Genomic DNA, 19219 nt, shown 5'->3' on the forward strand with positions numbered 1-19219 from the left:
GGAGCACAACTTTCCATTGGACTCGTCCTGGTAATTGCCGCTACATGTAAATACGAAGTGGTTAGTGAATAATTACTCTTTCATTGGTGAACAATCACCCCCGGAGCCCCCTGTGTCTCCACCTCAGACCCCGCCCCTTGTAGGGCCGCCCTGAAGACAGGCAGGGCCCCCTTTTCAATGACAGTGCTTTGGGGGGGGAAAGGATACGAATTTTTGCTCTAATTCCCCGCAGCCACCACGTCGATGAGAAGCAGTCGAGGATCTCCATTCTAACTGAATGGATTGGTATGGGGAGAAGCGGACCTCAAACCTCGGCTAAGCGGCAGCTTTGGAACTGTATCACGTTGACCATGGTGTTCCTCTCGCTGCTGTCCCGACCAGGTAAGAGGGGCGCCGTCCTGCCCGCTTTGCGCCCCGGGTCTGCGGGTCTGCACGCAGCCTTCACCCGCACGGAGCTCCAAACTTTGGTTTTGTTTGTTTATCCGCAGAATTCCCGTCCCTGGATGAAAACGCGTTTCCATCGCATCGTTCCACCTTGTGCTTTGGAATAACGCATTTCTTTTCTTTTTATCATCGAATCGTCAGGTTGTGTGGAGCGTAAAGGCTTGTGGAGAAGTTGCTCCGTTCGGGGACAACCGTTGAATAGCTGCTAGCTTTGTGCGCAAAACCTTACAGAGCCCGAGTCGTTTTACGGACGATCAACTTGGCGCTCCTTGTTTCTCCTAACTAGAGAACGGTCACACGTTAGAGATCGATGAAGCCCCACGTATGCCTACGGGGTAAACAAAGTTTCACCCAAACTTTTTGGATGAGTTTCATAAAGTTTGTGCTTCACTTCTCCTTGTTAGCCTAGCCTAATAGCACGTCCTCGGACCACGGCTGTCCGCTGAGACCAGCAGGCTAAGTTGAACCGATCACGCCGAGTCCGCGGGATAGCTTGAACAAAGTATGCATTTGAGCAACTGCACACAATCCTGCTTGGTTTAAAAACAATCCCATTTTTTGTCGCCTCGTTCCTGCTCCGTTTCTGAGCATGCATGGTGTCCAGTCCTATCGGCCTCTGACTGAGCGTGTTGGTTTAACTTTTTAAAAGCGCCATGCAAAACCCTTGTTTTTAAATGCGTGCTGTGCACGATGGATCCACATTGTTGCATTGCTTTGCGGAATGTTACTTAAATCCTCATAACGTAGCAGCTTCACAAACAAAGTTGCGGTAAATGCAACAAAACAATGCCCTACAAAGCCTCAAGTCACTGGCGGTGCACATTTTTCCAATGGGCATCGGTGGAGATGGAGATGCTATTTCGATTGCTAGACGGCGTTCTACTTTAGTGACTCATGGAGCGAAACAAATGCATTTATTTAGAGATGTGACCTGTCTAAACTCACCCTCTGCGCATCCATTCTTTTATAATCAAGATATTTTTAAATAATCAATCAAAACTCTCCCTAGGGGCAGACTATAGAAGTGGGTTGGGTAGTGAAGTTTGTTTTTCCTCGTCTTAAGGCCCTTTTCTCTTTACCCACAGCTGATATGAAAGTTTCATAGCAGATACATTTAATGTTAGATAGATGTATGATTTTTGATATTGGTCCATAGCCTGGAATTTCCAGAAATGCCTGTCTGAGAGTTGAGTAAAGAGACCTGTTGATTCAGGAGGGCTGGTGGAATTCAGAGGACTGGTGTGAGATGCCTCTTAAGGTACCCCCTTTGCTCCTCAACTCATCATTATCACATCTCCATTCATCCCTCATGTAGCTTGGTGAGGAAGTGCTAAAAAAAATCCCACAAGCATCGATTTATCTCTCTTTTTTCTCTGTTATTGCCCAAAAAGTGAAGCCTGGTACAGCTCTGAGCCCACTGGGGCAAACATTGAAGCAACCATTGCAATAAGCGTTTCCAAAGCAGTTGCAGCCTGATCCATACCATCTGTTTCTATTCCAAACCAATTTTAAACGTCAAATAGTTTTTTTGTTCGATGGAAAACATATTCTATGCCCCTAGTTCTTCCCGACCTTTTTAAAATGCTGTCCAAAGCAACAATCAGGCTCCTATCTTTCCACAGTATACACACTACCTCGTAGCCATGACGCTGCAGCCGCCCAGCTGTTTAGCCCCTTAGTCAATAAACAGTTGCTGTTTTTTGTTCCAAGATTCCTTAATGCTGGGCCTGTGAGTTTCCTTCCACACCCGAGCTCAATGGCATTTGGTCCATTTTAATGGACTTGTATTGCCGCAGCAACAGCCAAACCACATTCGACACCCCAAGGCAAACTACACAGGTTGATTTCCTCCTGCACTAGGGCTCCATGTTATTTCTTCGAGGGCTAGTTGGGGGAAATAAGCTCTGACTGACTCAAGACGCCGCTTCCTAGACTGGTCTAAAGGCCATGTGTGGGCTTGCGTGTCTATATCTTTTATAGCTCTCCCGTGGAAGATAAAGTCAATAGTGGAAAGTTTCTCTGCACTGCGTTTTTAACCTTCACTGTGGTCAATTTAATTTCTGTAGTGAATGTGGGTTTAAATATCTGTATTAATTGGATAAGCATTTTGAGCTAAACGTAGACAAAAAGTAGCAGTTTCTTTCTATATTCCCCAAACGATGTAATGTTATTGTTTTATGATACGCTGCAATCCTCAAGTGGAGATCCCCATCTGATCAATCTCATCTCCTTGATTTTCCAGCTCACTGCCAACAGTGTCGGATCCAGCGCTGCAACGCCGACTACGTGGCCTCCACGTCGCCCTCTGGTGGCCTGCAGGAGGAGATGCCCCCAGATGTGGATTACTGTATCGCCCTGCGGGCCTATGCCCAGTGTACCCGGCGGCAGGCCCGCAGTTGCCGGGGCAACCTCGTGTACCACTCCGCGGTGTTCCGCATCAAGGAGCTCTTCTCCCAACACAACTGCTCCAGCGACGGGCCCACCTCCCCGGCCAAAGCCCCCGGCACGGCCAAGCCCGCCGTTTCAGAGCGCTGCGACTACGAGAGCCGCGCCCTGGGGTCGGGCTCCGGCAGCCAGCAGAAGAAATACGCCCACTGTGGACTATTTGGGGACCCTCACTTGCGGACGTTCCGGGACGAGTTTCAGACCTGCAAGGTGGAGGGGGCGTGGCCTCTGATTGACAACCACTACCTGTCGGTACAGGTGACCAACGTCCCCGTCGTCCTGGGGTCCAGCGCCACGGCAACCAGCAAGGTGAGGATCGGCCGTCGGGTGGGGAGCTAGGGGGTTCTCTGGGTTTGGTGGTTCTGTTGGGTTTTCCAGTCTGTTGGGAAACCGTTGAGCTTATGTGTGTTTCCAATATTTCAGTTATACAAGGATATGGACTCTGGTCCAAACGGCTTGCAGATGCGTTTTCTGGATTCAGTTGTGGCTGTTGTGAAATGATCTGGTAGTCGGTGGGCATATTAAACAAAGTCAGCTTTCACCAAAGTAGAGGAGCAATTATTTGTTATTTTGTTATTATGATTATTATATCGCTTTTAGTTTTGCCGTGGACTTAAACAAAGTCAGCTTTCAACTTAAACGCAACTCAAACAAAGTCAGCTTTCACCTAAGTAGAGGAACAATTATTTGTTATTTTGTTATTATGATTATTATATTGCTTTTAGTTTTGCCGTAGACGAGGCGAAGGAGTGTAGGTTTCAACACAGGACCATTGTGTGGGCTTATAAGGCAATAGGACTTTTTAAGAATTACAAATATGAGTGTGGGTGGTCTTAATACCCCCCCCCCCCCCCCCACCCCCACAGCGACACACAGCATTGAGGCTGCATAGTTTGCTAAAGATATCACCAGTTGATGAAATAAACCAAAGTCTGTCGTAACTTTGATCCAAGAACTCATTCTGATCACCAACTACCTCACCAAGAACTGAGTCCACCTTCCAATCCATTGTAGGACACATAGTTACTCAGAAAGCCCTGTGGTTTAGTAAAGGTTTACTTGCTGGTGGGTTCGACCATATTGTCATTTTAGCACTCTCGTTTTGAACTTCTTGGACTTTTATGTGTGTTCTCTCTAGATGGTATGATGGAACATTGGACATTTATAATTTGTGTTTTTAAAGGAAGGTTGCCAGTTGCCAGCTCGGATAGTGTCATAACTCTTTGAGACCCTTCCAACTGTCAATAGTCCCTTATCAATCTGCAACTACTTAAGTTCTCTCATCTCAGCAGTTCCTTAGATCCACTGGGAGTGGAGAGAAGAGAGTGCTTTAGTGGTGTTGAATCACAGATATGCTTGAGTGCTTTGCCTCTTTACACATGGGTGGTCATATGGAAGTGATTACCATGCGCTCTTACATTTAACATCGCTGATAGAAAGTCGAAGTCGGCCCCCCCCCCGGTCAAATAATTAACTGGCCCTTTTTTGTGTCAATATGGAATGATGAAAAATATGAATAATTAGATGGAAAGTCTTAATCTTTTTGTCTCACGAAGTCATTGCTGAATATATTGTGCCTCTCTTTTAACCTCGGGGCATTGAACTATACTATGCTTGCATGGTAAAATACACATGAATAATTATTTCCACAAAGTGTAGTACACCAAAATAACGGTCACTCACTACGTCTTCAGATGATTAGGAGATCTTTGTAGTGCTTAGTTGCAATCTATTCTAGCAACCACAGTACGCAATCCCCTTTCTACATTGGCCACACATCAGAGATGCATCCCAGTCACTAAGTCTTCAGCATGAAACATGGTGGGCTGGTCACCTGTGGTTTAGGTAGGTCTGGTGGAGATCACCCATAATAATAGAGGCTGTACTACAGCAGAGTTCTCTGACCTATGGCAGACATAGGCCCATTCCCCCTTACTGCTGAGGCAGATGCTTAATATACCGACAGCGATATATCGTTGCACCTCCTTCTGACAAATCTACAAATTGTAAGTGGCTTTGGATAAAAGCGTCTGCTAGAGGCCCTAAATGCAAGTGTAAATGTGGATCCCACGACACTGCATCTGTAAACTTGTCCAAAGTCACCTTTTTCAAGTTTACAAGTTCCATATTTTTCTTTCAACACAGGGTAGGATACTAGTTGAAGTCAGCCTTTGCCGAGCACATTGTCAGCAGTGTAAAGCGTGTTGATTTATGGAGCTGTTAGCCTGGAGACCGTCATCTCCTTGTTTGATCCGGCACCAGCGAAGAATTATGGACTCCGAACTTTCATTTACGACATTATTAGGAATTTACCCAAGATAAGAATGGAAAGAGGTTTCCCAGCCACAAGACCTTTATGACTGCCATGCGGTTCATTTGCCCTCTGCATGTTTGGTTAAGACTTCAAATAGAGCGTGTCCTCTGATGCTCTTGCGTATAAAGACCTCTAATGCCTCTGTGAACCTGTGTGCCTACAGCCCTCAGATTGCATGCTTTTGGAAATCACTTCCACTTGAGAGAATTGAGCTTATGAATCATGGGATTCCAAGTATAATTTATACATACGAGTACTTGCTCCCATTAGTACATTGGTTAACTGATGCCACACTGTGGCCGAAAGTGGTACTGCGAGTTATTGCTAGTAGTCAGCAGTGACGTTGTTTACTAGCCAAAAATTAAGCTCTGAACAATATGCATAACTGTGACCTGAACCACCAGTGAAACAGATTCAAACAGTGAGGAGTTCACCACACTTTGACCCAATAAATAACACCTCCCGTCTCCCTGTTCCCAGATCACCGTGATCTTCAAGTCCTACCAGGGCTGCACGGAGCAGAAAGTGTACCAGGCCACCACGGAGGACCTCCCGTCCGCCTTCCAGGACGGCACACGCAGCGGCGGCGGCGGCGGCGAGAGCGGCAGCCTGGTCATCGTGGAGCGCGGCGGCACGGGCCGGCAGGTGAAGATCCAGGCGCGCTACATCGGCACGTCAATCATCGTGCGACGCGTGGGCCGCTACCTGACCTTCGCCATCCGCATGCCCGAGGACCTGCTGGACTACTCTGAGCGCGACGACGGCGGCCTGCAGCTCTGCCTGCACGGCTGCCCGCGCAACGAGCTCATCAAGGAGCACTCGCTGGGCCAGCCGGGGCAGCACCCCCGGGTGCCGGTGCCGGGCGCGGGGCTGGGGCCACCGCACCAGAGCTACACGGTGGAGCGCGCCACGGCCCGGTGCCGCGAGACACTGCAGGTGGAGGACGTGTACTTCCAGTCGTGCGTGTTCGACCTGCTGACCACGGGGGACCCCGAGTTCTCCCTGGCGGCGTTCGGCGCCCTTGAGGACCTGAAGGCCCTGCCGCCCAGCCGGCTGAGGCAGAACTCGCCCAGGACTCCGCGGCCGAAGAGCGGGGGGTCGTGGCCGGGGCCACCGTCGGCCACCCGGCCCTCCCTGCTCTCCGCACTCCTGGTGCTCCTCGCTCTCCTGCTCTGGTAGAGGGAGGAGGAGGAGGAGGAGGAGGAGGACGGCAGGAGCGCCGGTAGAGACGTGCGAAACGGGAAACGGGAAACAAACGAGGAAACGGGAGCGGAGGCGACGCCAGCTTGGGGAACGAGTGTCATAAATCTCTAACGTGGTGTTCATATCATTTCAAGTACGTTTTTTATTTTTTCATTTCCAGTCGCTGTGATTTTGAAGGATTTAGCACTCGCCCGAAAAAACGCCATTCCATTCAACTTTTTTTGTTGTGTGCGTGTGTGCGTTTGCGTGTGTACTCAAACATGTGTCACTTCATTTGAGTAGGAGCTTGAATATTAACGGTGATGAAGCGTTGTGTTTGTGTGGGTTCGGTTCTCTAAAAAGTTCAGTCGCTCGCTGTAAGGGGGTGTGAGGGCGGAAGGAAGCGCGAGAAAATGTGAACTTACAGTCTGTCTGAGGTGTCTCCGGGGCGGCCAATCGGAGGGGTTCATTTTGTAAATAACTTTTTTAACTGACAACACAAAACTGTGCACACGTTTCAGCATTTCATGTGTTATTCGATGTTATTCAAGTATTTCTTTTTGGGATATTGCATCCTAAACAATCCAGTCATGTAATGCAGCACTTATTACACTACCATGTTCCACTTGTATTTTCGTCAGAATGTTTTCAGAGAATTATTTTCTTTCCTAGGATCCAACAACAATACATAAATACTACCTATATAATAGATGATGTTTGAGTCTTTTTCATCAAGATTTAATCGTATGTGTAAGATGCCTCTCAGTGAAACACTCCCTCTTCAAGCTGCTTAGCTTCCAGTAAAAAAAAAACAGAAAACAAAATCTCTATATAATAATATATTGAATGTGTGTATATATGTGTTTTATATTGTGTACATTTGCCTGTGTATAGTTTTTAACTGTATGGTTTTACAGTTGTTTGTATATGTACCTAGGTTATTTTGAGTTCTTGTAAGAGAAATTAAACTAATATGTGTTGTACCTCATCTGTAATTTTCTGTAATAAAATGGTGGATACTCCAAACTATGCTTCTTGCACATATTTGAAATTATTTATTAAATGGGCTGCATTTATAGTGCTTTTTTAACCAGTGGCCACTCAAAGAGATTTACAATATTGGCTAACATTCACCCATTAATGCACACAATCACACCGACGGCGGTGTCGGCCATGCAAGGCCACAGCCAGCTCGTCGGGAGCAGTCAGGGTGAGGTGTCTCGCTCAGGGACACCTCAACCCCCAGCTAGGAGGAGCCAGGGATCGAACTATAAACCTTCCAGTTACCAGCGATCCCGCTCTACCTCCTGTACCACATTTAGATCTAGTTAACATCAATTTTTTCAATAAGTACCTTCTATTGCCGTATCAATAGGGTGCTCTGCATGTGGGGCCGCAGAACCGGTCTCAACTCCACGGACCCGACCGGGCGTTCGTGGATTGACTTTAGTGAACAAATCCCATCAACACAGGATCGGAAAGTGACGGTTGACTAGACACTTTTAGGCACTTTGTGGATCAAAATAGCAATTTTACTCTGAAGTGTTCAGGGAACTCCAATTAGTCACACAGCAGTTTTATTGTCCAAATCCCACTGTTTCTCGGGGGTTCATCCACGGTTACAGCCCCTTTCACCCAGCCACATCACTTCAACTTCTCAAAAGAAAAAGCCAAGCTACTAAGCCATGTGATGGGGGGAGATGACAGGAAGGGAATGGCTTGTCCTCCCTGCTCTCACCATTTGCTGTTGCATCCTTAGCACATACCAGATGGTCTAAATCAAGTCGTCTGCGGGTGACTGTGCTTCATCACTCCTTATTCCCAATATCAAGAGGAGGGGAGAGAGAGGAGGGAGGTAATTGCGAAACGGTGGTAAAAGCTGTCACTTGCAATCTCGTCTGAAGGAAGCGACGCGAGGCAGGCAGACTGCTAGTTAACACACTTGACGGCTATACAGCCTCAATTGGGCCTTTTAATGGTTGTGTTCCACCACTGCTTGTCCTAGCATTTACGACACACGTCAAACCTTCCCCCTCAAACCTCTATCATTTTTCATCCCCTAAATGCTGTAATTGTAGTTTTGCATATTTCATGGCGGTAAACTGTTTGGGCTTGTGTTGCCTGTGTGTGTGTGTGTTTGTGTATAAGAGAGAGTGTGTGGTAATAGTAAACAAAGCTTAAAAGCTTCAGGCTATGTCTTGATTAATGTCATGTTTGAGATGCAGTTTATCCGAAGACACTGTCAGGCACAACAACTAACCTTGTCTCACCCGGGTGTGAAAGTGGGCAGTAATACCCCTAAAAGGCTTCCTCTTTCCTGACGACAAGCAAATCTCTCTCTCTCTGTCTTCTCTGAGATAATCTCCATCAGAGGAAAAGTTACACGTTGTTATAAACACACACACCAAGATCAAACCACTTCACACCCTTGGAATCTTCTCGTATAGTTTATAGAGTTATAGACATAGCACACGCGTCAATATTTCATTAAGAAGAGCAGCTTTTACTTGCTCGGGGGATGGATTTGCTGGCACCTGCTCAAGCCCCTATAGACTGCGGTCAACCTCTCTTTATAAGCCTTCCTGACTTCACTTTCTCCTGTAAACAAGGACAATTACCTAGCTAATGAGTTGAGGGGGGAAAAAACCCTTCTTGAGTGATTGATACTCTCAATGGGTGAATTAATTTGATATTAATAGAGCACTTGGCAAGGTAAATAGATAGTGGTGTGTGAGTCCTCTCCCTGATTGATATGGGCTAGATGGATGGCTGTCTTAATACAAGGTGTTACTTTATAGTAGATAAGACCCTGGTAGATGATGATAGACTTTGAGATTACAAGGTCAAACGTTCCGCTTATCTGCTCCTGCGTGGTAGCATGTAATGGGTGCAGCCGCTTCTTCTTTCAACATTCGGGCCGGCGCAGGAGCAGCAAATTGAAACAGAAAATGCTCTCCACGTTATCCAGTTGATTACTTATCAGGTGACATAACCGCATGGCTGCTACACATTGTGTTAGTGTGTTTTACGGCATTCCAATCTGAGGTAATGGATTAAAATGAAGTTGTGTGACAACGGCACAATTATCAGCGTGTAGTTATCTTGTTCAAGTATAAATCCGAGTTGGACATTGGATTACAATGGATAACAGTTTGCTGGAGGAAGATAATGTGACCAGAGATAGGGCCTACTGCAGGAGTATTTCATTACTAGGATTACTTGCTTCAGGGCCTTGTTTCGAGAAGCTGGATTTCCAGGTTAACCAAATATGTTATGTCAGAATTCTTGGGATGCCAGAATTTCTGGTGCCAGCTACCAAGATTAGACTAAACTCTCCTCTGAGTTACCATGGCGACTCATTCTCCAAACCTTATCAGGCGCAACAGATATGACGTTTGCATAACCTATACCACATGCATTTGTTTATTTCCTCAAATCTGCAGTCGAACAATTAAGATGTAATAATTGCATTGTGTGGCTTTTTTCAGAATAAGCAAATGCACAAATAAGATAATACTAATGAAAATATTTTCTTTTTTCATCCTAAGAGTCAGATTGTACCAGCTAAGAGATAGTACACTTGCATAACACACATCACACAGGGGTCACTGCTACTGAATGAGAGCAGAAACAAAGTTATCTCACTGACATGTATGTATGCCAGTATTTATGTTTGTGTATGTCAGTATGTGTGTGTGTGTGTGTGTGTGTGCTCATGCATTAATGCATGCATGTGTGTGTCTGACTACAGTGCAGTTTTGTGTGTGTGTTTGTGTGTGTGTGTGCATATGTTTGTGCTCATGCATGAATGCATGCATGTGTCTGTCTGTCTACATGTACAGTAATGTGTGTGTGTACGTGTGCATGTGATTGCTCGATTACGGCGGTCACAGTTATGACCCGGCCATCCCCTAGCTCGGGCCCTACCTGACTTGCCCAATCACTCTGTCTCCTCAATAATCAAAGTGACAGCAAGCAAGCAGAAATATCCCACCCATAGCCTCACTGCCGAATGAGTTATTGACCTACATTTCATACACTGATAGAATATAGGGGAGAGGGGGATAGATAACAAAGCGTGATTGACAGATGTACTTCAGTTCACCCAACCGATGGTCTCTGCGCTATTTTATTTTTACCTTAACAGTTGATGATGAAAAGCCGTGCCTATTGGCATCCTATTGTATACCAGAGAGGGATCCAGCCGGTTCAGCAGTGTTTGTTAGTGTGCCTTAGTGCTACTGTAACAGTAGTGAGAGCAGCGAGGAACACCTGCTTGTCCCGGGCTGTATTTGTATTAACGAGTCGGTGTCACAAAACTTTTAACAAATGGCCCCAAAGCACCCGGACGCAACGGAGAGCCCGGCGCGGAAATTAGGCATCGGCGTCATAAATCTTTGGAAAGTTACAATAATTTGCAATTCACTCCCTCATCAAAGGCAATATTACCCTAATTTATTATCTCCTCGTGCGAGGGCCACGCAGAGGCCGTGAAGATAAGAGCTTATCGGAGGGGGATTGATTTTCATTAACTGATCCTAATAAAGATGAACAGCCTGCCGCTTGCGCTGACCAAGAGCCACACTTTATTGTAATTGGGACAATTTATATCATGAGCCAGTGCTTCTCCTCTTTCCTCTGCCCCTCCTTCTCCCATCCTTTCTCTTGTTTTTTTTTTAGATTTGTCCGTGCTCTTCATAACGTGGATGTAGTGTCCCTGCCACATGTGTTTCATGGTTGCTAGCTCGCCTCTCTGATACAGGAACAAGATGTGCATCATTTCAGATGGCCTGTCAGCTGTCAGCAGGGGAGACCTATAGCAGCAGCCAGCCATCAACATAGCAGTCATGTAAATGTGAGCACTAATACACACTTTGTATACACTCAGCGGATACTTGTACTCATCTAACTGCTCCCTATCTGTCACAAAAGTGTGATGCTAAGTTTTTTCTATGCCCCTCTGTCGATTCCATACGTGATAATTGCTTTTGGATTAAATAAATAAATACATATCACGCGAATCACACACTGGAGCTATTTTTAGCAACTGCGGTGCAGTGTTTAGTGCTTTGACCTGATTTAAATGACACCTTACAACCCAAACACACCAAGTGAAGTAGGCCTGTAAACATTGGACACCGAATATTTGGGAACCTCTTGATAACACGTCATCTAAGGGACGCTACGACCATATATAGGGCTCCAGGAAACTACATCCACTGACGTTCCACCACAATTTAATGGTTTGAAACCATTGCAATACAAATATAGACGGAGGCCGATACAAGACTGAGTTGACAACCAAAGGTTAGCTGCTCTAGTGAGGTTGTAAAATGCTTGCAACATTGGCACCCCCAGAGTGTCAAAGTTCTTGGAATAGATAGCGACAGAGAGAGTGAGAGAGAGAGAGAGAGAGAGAGAGAGAGAGAGGGGGAGAGGGAGAGGGAGAGGAGATGGCTCCTTGACTTGTATCCCCCCCTGTGGTGGTGCACGGTGTGCCTCAGACCTCCCATCGACGTGGAAGAAACCAGACCTCCATTTTGAATTTTTATTGTAAAATTGAAAAAAAGGAGAGAAAGAGAGAAAAGCCCCAATAAGCATTTCTTGTTCATACATATCTTTAAATGAACGTAACCATAATATTAAATGAAATAAACAACAATAAATATAGAAGAAAATAGCAAATAAATAAAATTATAAATAACCCAAACATAAATAAATAAATTAACATCAAGTTATGCACTTGACCAAATAATTATTTATAAAATTATTAAACCATTCATCATAAATATCAAATAATCTAAGCAGCAAGTATTTAAGAAATTTCAACAGGGGAAAAAAACGTTTGGTTTCTCAGGCTATTACAGAACACATAATTTAATGTTATTTTTTATAAAAAGATACTGCCTTCCACGTCAGTTAAACCATGCTGTACTGACACTGCCATAGAGACAGGTGGCGCTCTCCTCTTTTAAAAAAACAACAACCTGTAAACAGCATTTTCTCCCTCCGTCAGGTTCAGAGAATATTACTGAGATGCCTCCGTTGCGCCCCTATGTTGTCAGTAAAGTTTACTTAACAGACTCAATACTTTTGTTTATATATTTAGTTTTCTTGTGCTGGGAAACCAGAAATGTAACACCTTTAAAAACCATAACCCTCCCCTCCCCACCAACCCCGTCAGACCCCTATTCATACGTACCCATGAAAGGTCCTGTGCTGATTTTCCATAATATACAGATTTCATATTTATCATAAGCTACTATCCTTAGCATTCAAACCATAGTTTAAGAATCATATTGTTAATACGAGTAGTACCATAATCATAATCTTTAAACCCCAACCCCCATTTGAGCATGCTCAGAGATTGTTTGGGCACCGTAGTAAGATGAAAAATATGAAGAATGGCAAAATAGATACAAGGGTGAACACACTGCGAGATACCATCAGCTCCAGCGAGGTCACCTTTCTCTTACAAATAGTGCAATAATTATCATTACTGCGTGTGTGGCTGAAGCAGACATGGAATGGATCATGTGTATCAAAATAATCACAATGGATGTCCACAATGTCTACAAACATTGTAGTAAAAGCGGAGTGGTTTTCTACTTGATTGATTGAATCGAAGGGGACACAAACGATTGGTTCGAACGGGAGGTTTTTCTTCTGAATTATATCTCATAAAATCCTTCGCCGAACTAAATTGTTTCATTCAATCAAACATCATTTCCCCCCCCCCACCGTCTTTTCCAGAGCAAAATTACCTGAACACCTTTCAAAGTCATTAAATCGCAGTCACAGCTGGCATCTCTAATTTGCATTACCCGAGCTGTTGTGAAGGCCAAATTTTAATTTGATTTTAATAATTTAGGAAAGCCTGCAGTGGGATCCCGTAAGAACAGATTTTTGAGCAGGTTTATAAGGCCCTTGGAGCCTTAGGGACACACGGTCATATATCTGGGCAACCTCCAAATGCCAGGCCAGGCCAAGGGAGAGGAAAGTCATGTGAACCACCGGTACAAACAGCAGTTCTTTTGGCAAATACATATGAGAATCTATTTCTATTATTCACAGAAATATCCTACTGCATATTCATATAGCGTGAATCTATCCTTTTCCAATAAGCATATATTTCTTTCTACAAATGATTAATGTCCAGGAATCCCGGAATACTTGTATATTAGTATGAAATCTGGGGATAAATTTGACATGCTTTGTTTTTAGTAAAAAAGGCAGCACTAGTCAAATATCTTACAAGGATTAAATGGGAAGTTACACCTAGTTTTTTGCAGAATGTCTTCCCAAAATGCATTTACTTCTAACATTTTCTATCTTTCTACATTATTTCGGTAAAACAACAAACAATGATTGCTGGTAAGCTGGTGTGTGTGTGTATGTGTGTATATATATATACTGTATATATATGTATATATATATGTCAAACTCTGATCAAATTCTACATTTAATTGAACCTATTTCGAATACCTGGTAATAATCCATAATTAAATAAAAGCATTGAACCGCTGTGATATAACTGAGGAAAGTTAATTACAAAGGTCACATGGATCCCTAATGAGGCCCTTATTGCTGCAGCCTGCCTCTAACTCCAAAGCATCCATCAGAGAAAGTCCCGGAGACTTCTGCAAGTCCTTTAAAGAGCTCTTTGCAGCTCATCGTTCCAACAAAAAGAACGGAATAATGGAAACTGTGCAAAAGATTAAAAAAAGGGAAAAATATGAACCGCGGGCAAATTTAATCTGGGAGAAATGTTTGTAAGGTAAGTCTCTCCTGAAAGGCGTGACGCACTCTGGGTGATAGATGCTAGTCATTACCATGGCCAACATGTTATGGGCCCCACGTGTAATTGGAGGTAACAGTTCGCCGTCGGCCTGTCGATTGTCAGCAGGAGAGGCTGCTGTTTACTATTAGTTATTATCTGTGGGCCTGTGACTTTCCTTTCCCTTTTGGTGGGGGGAGACAGCAGCTGTAGAAACGACTTATTGTCAGCCCTACTGCTGTCTAATTGATGGATCAGTTGGCTCCTAATTTGACCTCCTAAGGCTCTGAAGCCAAGCTGTTGGAGTCTCGCTGTGTGAGATGGCACAGAGTGGAAGGGAATACACCTGCTCTGCATTGAACTCACCCCCGTTGTCTCCGCTCTGGAGAACGGCTGTGTTGTTATCTGTTCTTCACCGCAGTCCAAGCGCAAAGCTATATGGCACATAATCTCCCGCCTTGCCCCTGTACGACTCCGTGTGTGACCCCCACATCTCGATACCGTAACGTTTTTAGGGTGTCAGTGAGTGCCGAGCAGCGCCCTGCCTGCTGCAGTCTGTCTGCCTGGTCTTTAGCTCTCCTCCCTCAGGGCAGGGGTGTAAATGAGGAGGGGTTGGGGGGGTTGTAAAAGACAACTGGAGCTGCTCCACTCCCTCCCTCCCTCCCTCTCTGACTCTCCCTCCCTCCTCTTCTTCTCCCTCGCTCCCGTCCATCTACCCATCGGGTGAAAGATGAACTCTGTCAGTCAAGTCAATTCATTCGAAACGCCGATGGGTAATTGATTGTGCATCTTGTGCCTACCCCCCTCTTCCCCCCTCCCCCCAGCCTCCCTGGTGCTGCTCCACTTCTGATCAATATCAACATTATCCCAATTATGCCGTGGGTCCGGTAAACACATGGGCCCACGCAGGACAATGGGGGAGTGTTTGGTGCACTGGGACCAAGGGAAAGGAAATCAGAGAGCAAGGGTAGGAGAGAGAGACAAAGAGACAGAGAGAGAGGCAGAGATATAGAGAAGAGAAAAGAGAGGAGCGAGAGAGACAGAGAGAGGAGAGAGAGAGACAGAGAGCGAAAGAGAGAGAGAGATAGACAGAGGGAGAGGAGAGAGAGAGGGAGAGACAGAGAGAGAGGCAGAGATATAGAGAGAAGAGAAAAGAGAGGAGCGAGAGAGACAGAGAGAGAGGAGAGAGAGACGGAGAGCGAAAGAGAGAGAGAGACAGAGGGAGAGACAGAGAGACAGAAAAACAGAGAGACAGAGTGGAACCCTATATCCAGCTCAAAGGGCACTCCAGGAATCCAATGCTAGGTTATAGCTAGGCTACCGGAGGAGTGCCCCCTGCAAACACACCATGGCCACACTCGGGAATGGTAATTTTATAACCAATGTCAGGGTAATTTGTATATTTTATTAACCCGTTAAAAGACGCCGGCTACGCTCCTTGACTGCTCGCGTGGCGCACGGCGCCGGCTGGCAGCTTAAGCGCAGTGCTTTACAGTCCGATTATCAGAGGGTTATCTGTGCTTTTAATGGCCGCCGCATATTCTTTTCTGACGTGAAATGCTTTCCCCTTCAGTGGAAGGGAGAGAAATAGGGGAGAGAAAGGGGGAGGGAGAGAGAGCGAGAGGGGGAGAAAGAGGGAGAGAGTGAGAGAGAGAGAGAGGGGGAGGGGAGAAAGAGGGAGAGAGCAAGAGAGAGAGAGAGAGAGAGAGAGGACGGTTCGACAGTGACAATAAGTTATTAATGCGATGCCTTGCTGCTGACAGGCCTACTGCAAAGAACAGAAGATGATCACATTGGCTCAATGAATGTGATGTCTAGCACGGAGAGGTTGCTGTGTTGTCACGTTTGGCACTGCTGTCTTGGGGACTCAAAGGGCTGCTGCTAAGAGACACATTTGCTTTTTCATCTGGGAAAACGGTAAAGGAACAAGATGGAGCGACAGAGATGGAGAATGCCGTGGAATGACATGGATGGAGAAAAAATGATTGCCAAAGTAAAAGCCGATCTGAACATGCCCGCAACAATCTCTAACCCACATATTCTACAGCACTAAAATAGTAAAGCTTCATTTTTTTTAATTTTTAAACATTTTTTTCTATTTTGTTTTCATATTCTCAAACCCAGTAGCTATAAATGTAAAAGGAAAAGAAACCAAAAACCCTTTTCCTCTTTTTTTTTTTTCAACCTGAAGCTAGTATTTCTTCTTAAGTAACTTGTAATAGTATTAGTAGTAGCCTAGTTTTGTAGTATTAGTATCATCAATACTATATATTACTGTTCAGAGCGATAAAAATGTTTGGTCCTTTGGTCCTTTAGGGGTGAAAGAGTTGCTGTTCTACGGTTGCTAGTGAAACCTCAGTGACCTCTGAGGGTTCTGCGCTTGCTGAGAGAAACAGTGAGAGAATAAGAGAAAGAGGGAAACATAGAGAAGAACGTCTCTCAGTGGACATACAAGAAAAAACACATTTTCTCCCCACTGTTCTTGATCTTCAAGTTTTAACCCTCATATGTCCAGTATGGTGAAAGCCCCAAGCGCCTCTTTCGTTATATATATGTGTGTATATAATATGTATATAGAAATCTATTTGTTGTTGCTGCTTTTTTTTTTGTTTGTTAGTTTGTTGCTTAATTAACAATTCAAGTCTCAACAAGGAGTTCTGTTGTTTCGGTTTCGTCGCGTCTTTTCCTTTTTTTTCTGCCTGTGTGTTTTTTTGTTGTGTTTTTTTTTTTTTCCTCGCTGCGCGTCGTCTGTGACCGCCGATAGAGTCCTCGGGCGACGAAGCCCCCACACCCCCATCCCGCCCTCCTCCTTCCACATCTTTTCTTCCTCTCCCTTAACCTTTAGCTCATCACGTAAATGCTGATATGTCTTCCAAAACTCCTTTAAGTGTTGATTTTTTTAAAACAGATTTCATTTGTTTTCAAACGAGAGAAAAAGCTGAACTCCCTCCCAGATATTGTCACGTCCTCAAAAACCTAGGGAGAGAGAGAGGGAGAGGGAGAGACAGAGAGAGAGACAGACAGAAACAAACATTAGTCATCTGTCCGAAGCAATGGATTGCTCAATACTTACGGATATGCCAATACGCTGAGATCATATCAGTCTAATGACCTCAAGTGAGCTGACCTCCATCGACGCAACAATCCAATCATGCCAACGTCAAACTTCCTGTGCAGGGCTATCAAAAGCAAGCCTTTGTAAGCAGCAGGTGGTTCCAGGTTGTCCTTCCTCTCTCACCTGTTGGGGCAGTGGAACCTGAAGAGATGCAGGGTCAATAAGGGCGGCTGGCATCCTTCGGTCTCTTTAGCTGCACTTTCAACCGCTTCATCCCGATCTGAAATCCATTCATGGCTTGAATGGCAGCCTGGGCGCTGGAGGGGTTGTCAAAGCTGACAAAACCTGGAGAAAGGGAAGTGACATCGCTCATCATCAGCACTTCAGTCCGACGAAGATAAACGACCGTGCGTCTTTTAAATAGCTCCCCCGGCTCTGCCTTCCAAACTTCCTGGGAATAGGGGAATTATGTATTGTTTCATTTAACATCAGAAGTCTGCAAAAATGTAATGCTTGCATTAAATCCGTACGGAACGTCAGACATATTCTTTTGCAAATTATCTTTTCCTTTTCTTTTTTTGGTTGATGAATGGGGCGGTGGATCGAGGAAATTGTGGCTCTATAGCGTCAGAAAGACGCACCGCAGTCCCGATAGAGCACAGCCCCCGACATAATACAATATATAATACATATGTGGCCGGGCGCAACGAGCTGCACACCAAACATCCTGTCTCCATCATGTGTCAAAGTAAAAGCGTGGCGAGGTCAGTGAGCAGAGTGCGGCGCGGTGTGGCTGCGGTTCGATGCCCCCCCTCCGTGGGTCCGGTGTCATTAGGTACAGTCGCTGACCCGTGGAAGGCAGCAGGGGCCTGCCCACCTGGGAGAGGTGTCTGCCTGCCCGGGGGGTGGAGGTGGAGGTGGGGGTGGAGGTGGGGGTGTCTACTTGACTTGCACACCATCAGGTTCTTCCATTAGGCGGGGGAGGGGTTGTGTTGCGCAGGATGGATGGATGGGAACTACACGCTCAGACCTCCATGCCCTTTAGCGTCCCACCAATAACGTGCGCCTGTGCACACGCACGTGCGCATACACAGACAGCCACACACACAGACACACGTACACATGCAGTATTCATAAACGCACCAAATCACCCACAAACACACACACGCACGCACACACACACACACACACACACATACATACACACACATGCATACACATGCAGTGCTCATAAAGACACACAAACAAAGACAAACACACACACATACACACACAAATGCAGTGCTCATAAACACACACAATCACACACACACACACCACATACAAACATAGCTCACGCAATCGCACATGCATACACAAACGCACACTCGTAAACATGGAGACACACACACATATGCATGCACAAAGGCAAACACACACACACACACACACACACACACAAACATAGCTCCCGCAATCACACATGCATACACAAAGACACACACACACACACACACACACACACACACACACACACACACACACACACACACACACACACACACACACACAAATGATCAGTCAGGGTTTGTTTCTCCTTTGTTCCATCTAGATTAATTACAGCAGCGAGCTTGGCCCGTCTGCGGACCGGGCATTACGTTGTAAATGCGTAGTGTAACAGTCAATACTGCAAATAGCTCTTTCATGAATTTATATGTTATTAAGTCTCCCAGGGGAGAGACAGGACCGGCAATCAATGGGGCCCAGGGATGTGCAGTTCCATGAAGTGAAAACAAATGTTGATCTATAATTGTTCTTCGCCTCCCCCCCTCTCCCCCCTGATCTCCCCACGAAGGTCCCCTCCTTCTCAAAGTTTGTCCGAGCCAAGGGCCGCCTTGGAGACGTGTGGATGAGAGCCAGCGGGGGGGGGGGGGGGGGGTGTAGGCGAGGTGTTGTGATGGAGGGGGTGTAGAAGTGGTGGTGTAGTGATGTTTTGTAGTGGACGTGGTGTAGGTGGTGTAGT

At 45.6% G+C, this 19219-nt stretch overlaps 2 protein-coding genes across 2 annotated transcripts in view; one reads left to right on the forward strand and one right to left on the reverse strand.

Moving 5' to 3' along the window:
* Positions 1-236: 236 nt before the first annotated feature.
* On the forward strand, positions 237-7310 carry rgmd (RGM domain family, member D). Its single transcript, XM_079740652.1, has 3 exons — positions 237-381; positions 2687-3198; positions 5684-7310. The coding sequence occupies exons 1-3, from the start codon at positions 288-290 to the stop codon at positions 6380-6382; spliced, it is 1305 nt and encodes a 434-aa protein (XP_079596778.1). The 5' UTR covers positions 237-287; the 3' UTR covers positions 6383-7310.
* Positions 7311-17428: 10118 nt separating this feature from the next.
* The window catches only part of celf5a (cugbp, Elav-like family member 5a), a gene marked incomplete at its 5' end in the record, with an annotated part of 173267 nt that continues 171476 nt past the window's right edge, over positions 17429-19219 (reverse strand). The window contains one exon of the mRNA XM_079740585.1: positions 17429-17562. Coding sequence (XP_079596711.1) covers positions 17435-17562 — 128 coding nt within the window. The 3' untranslated portion in view covers positions 17429-17434. The remainder of the gene's footprint in view (positions 17563-19219) is intronic.

The sequence above is a fragment of the Pollachius pollachius genome (genome assembly GCF_949987615.1).
Source record: "Pollachius pollachius genome assembly, chromosome: 7".
NCBI classification, from domain to species: Eukaryota; Metazoa; Chordata; class Actinopteri; order Gadiformes; family Gadidae; genus Pollachius; species Pollachius pollachius.

What these genes read in the sequence shown, in the direction of transcription:
- rgmd (XM_079740652.1), top strand. Translation starts at nt 288, where the DNA reads ATGGGGAGAAGCGGACCTCAAACCTCGGCTAAGCGGCAGCTTTGGAAC. An exon ending in CTCGCTGCTGTCCCGACCAG is followed by an intron (nt 382 to 2,686) that starts GTAAGAGGGGCG and finishes TTGATTTTCCAG; the next exon opens with CTCACTGCCAACAGTGTCGG. An exon ending in GCGCCACGGCAACCAGCAAG is followed by an intron (nt 3,199 to 5,683) that starts GTGAGGATCGGC and finishes CCCTGTTCCCAG; the next exon opens with ATCACCGTGATCTTCAAGTC.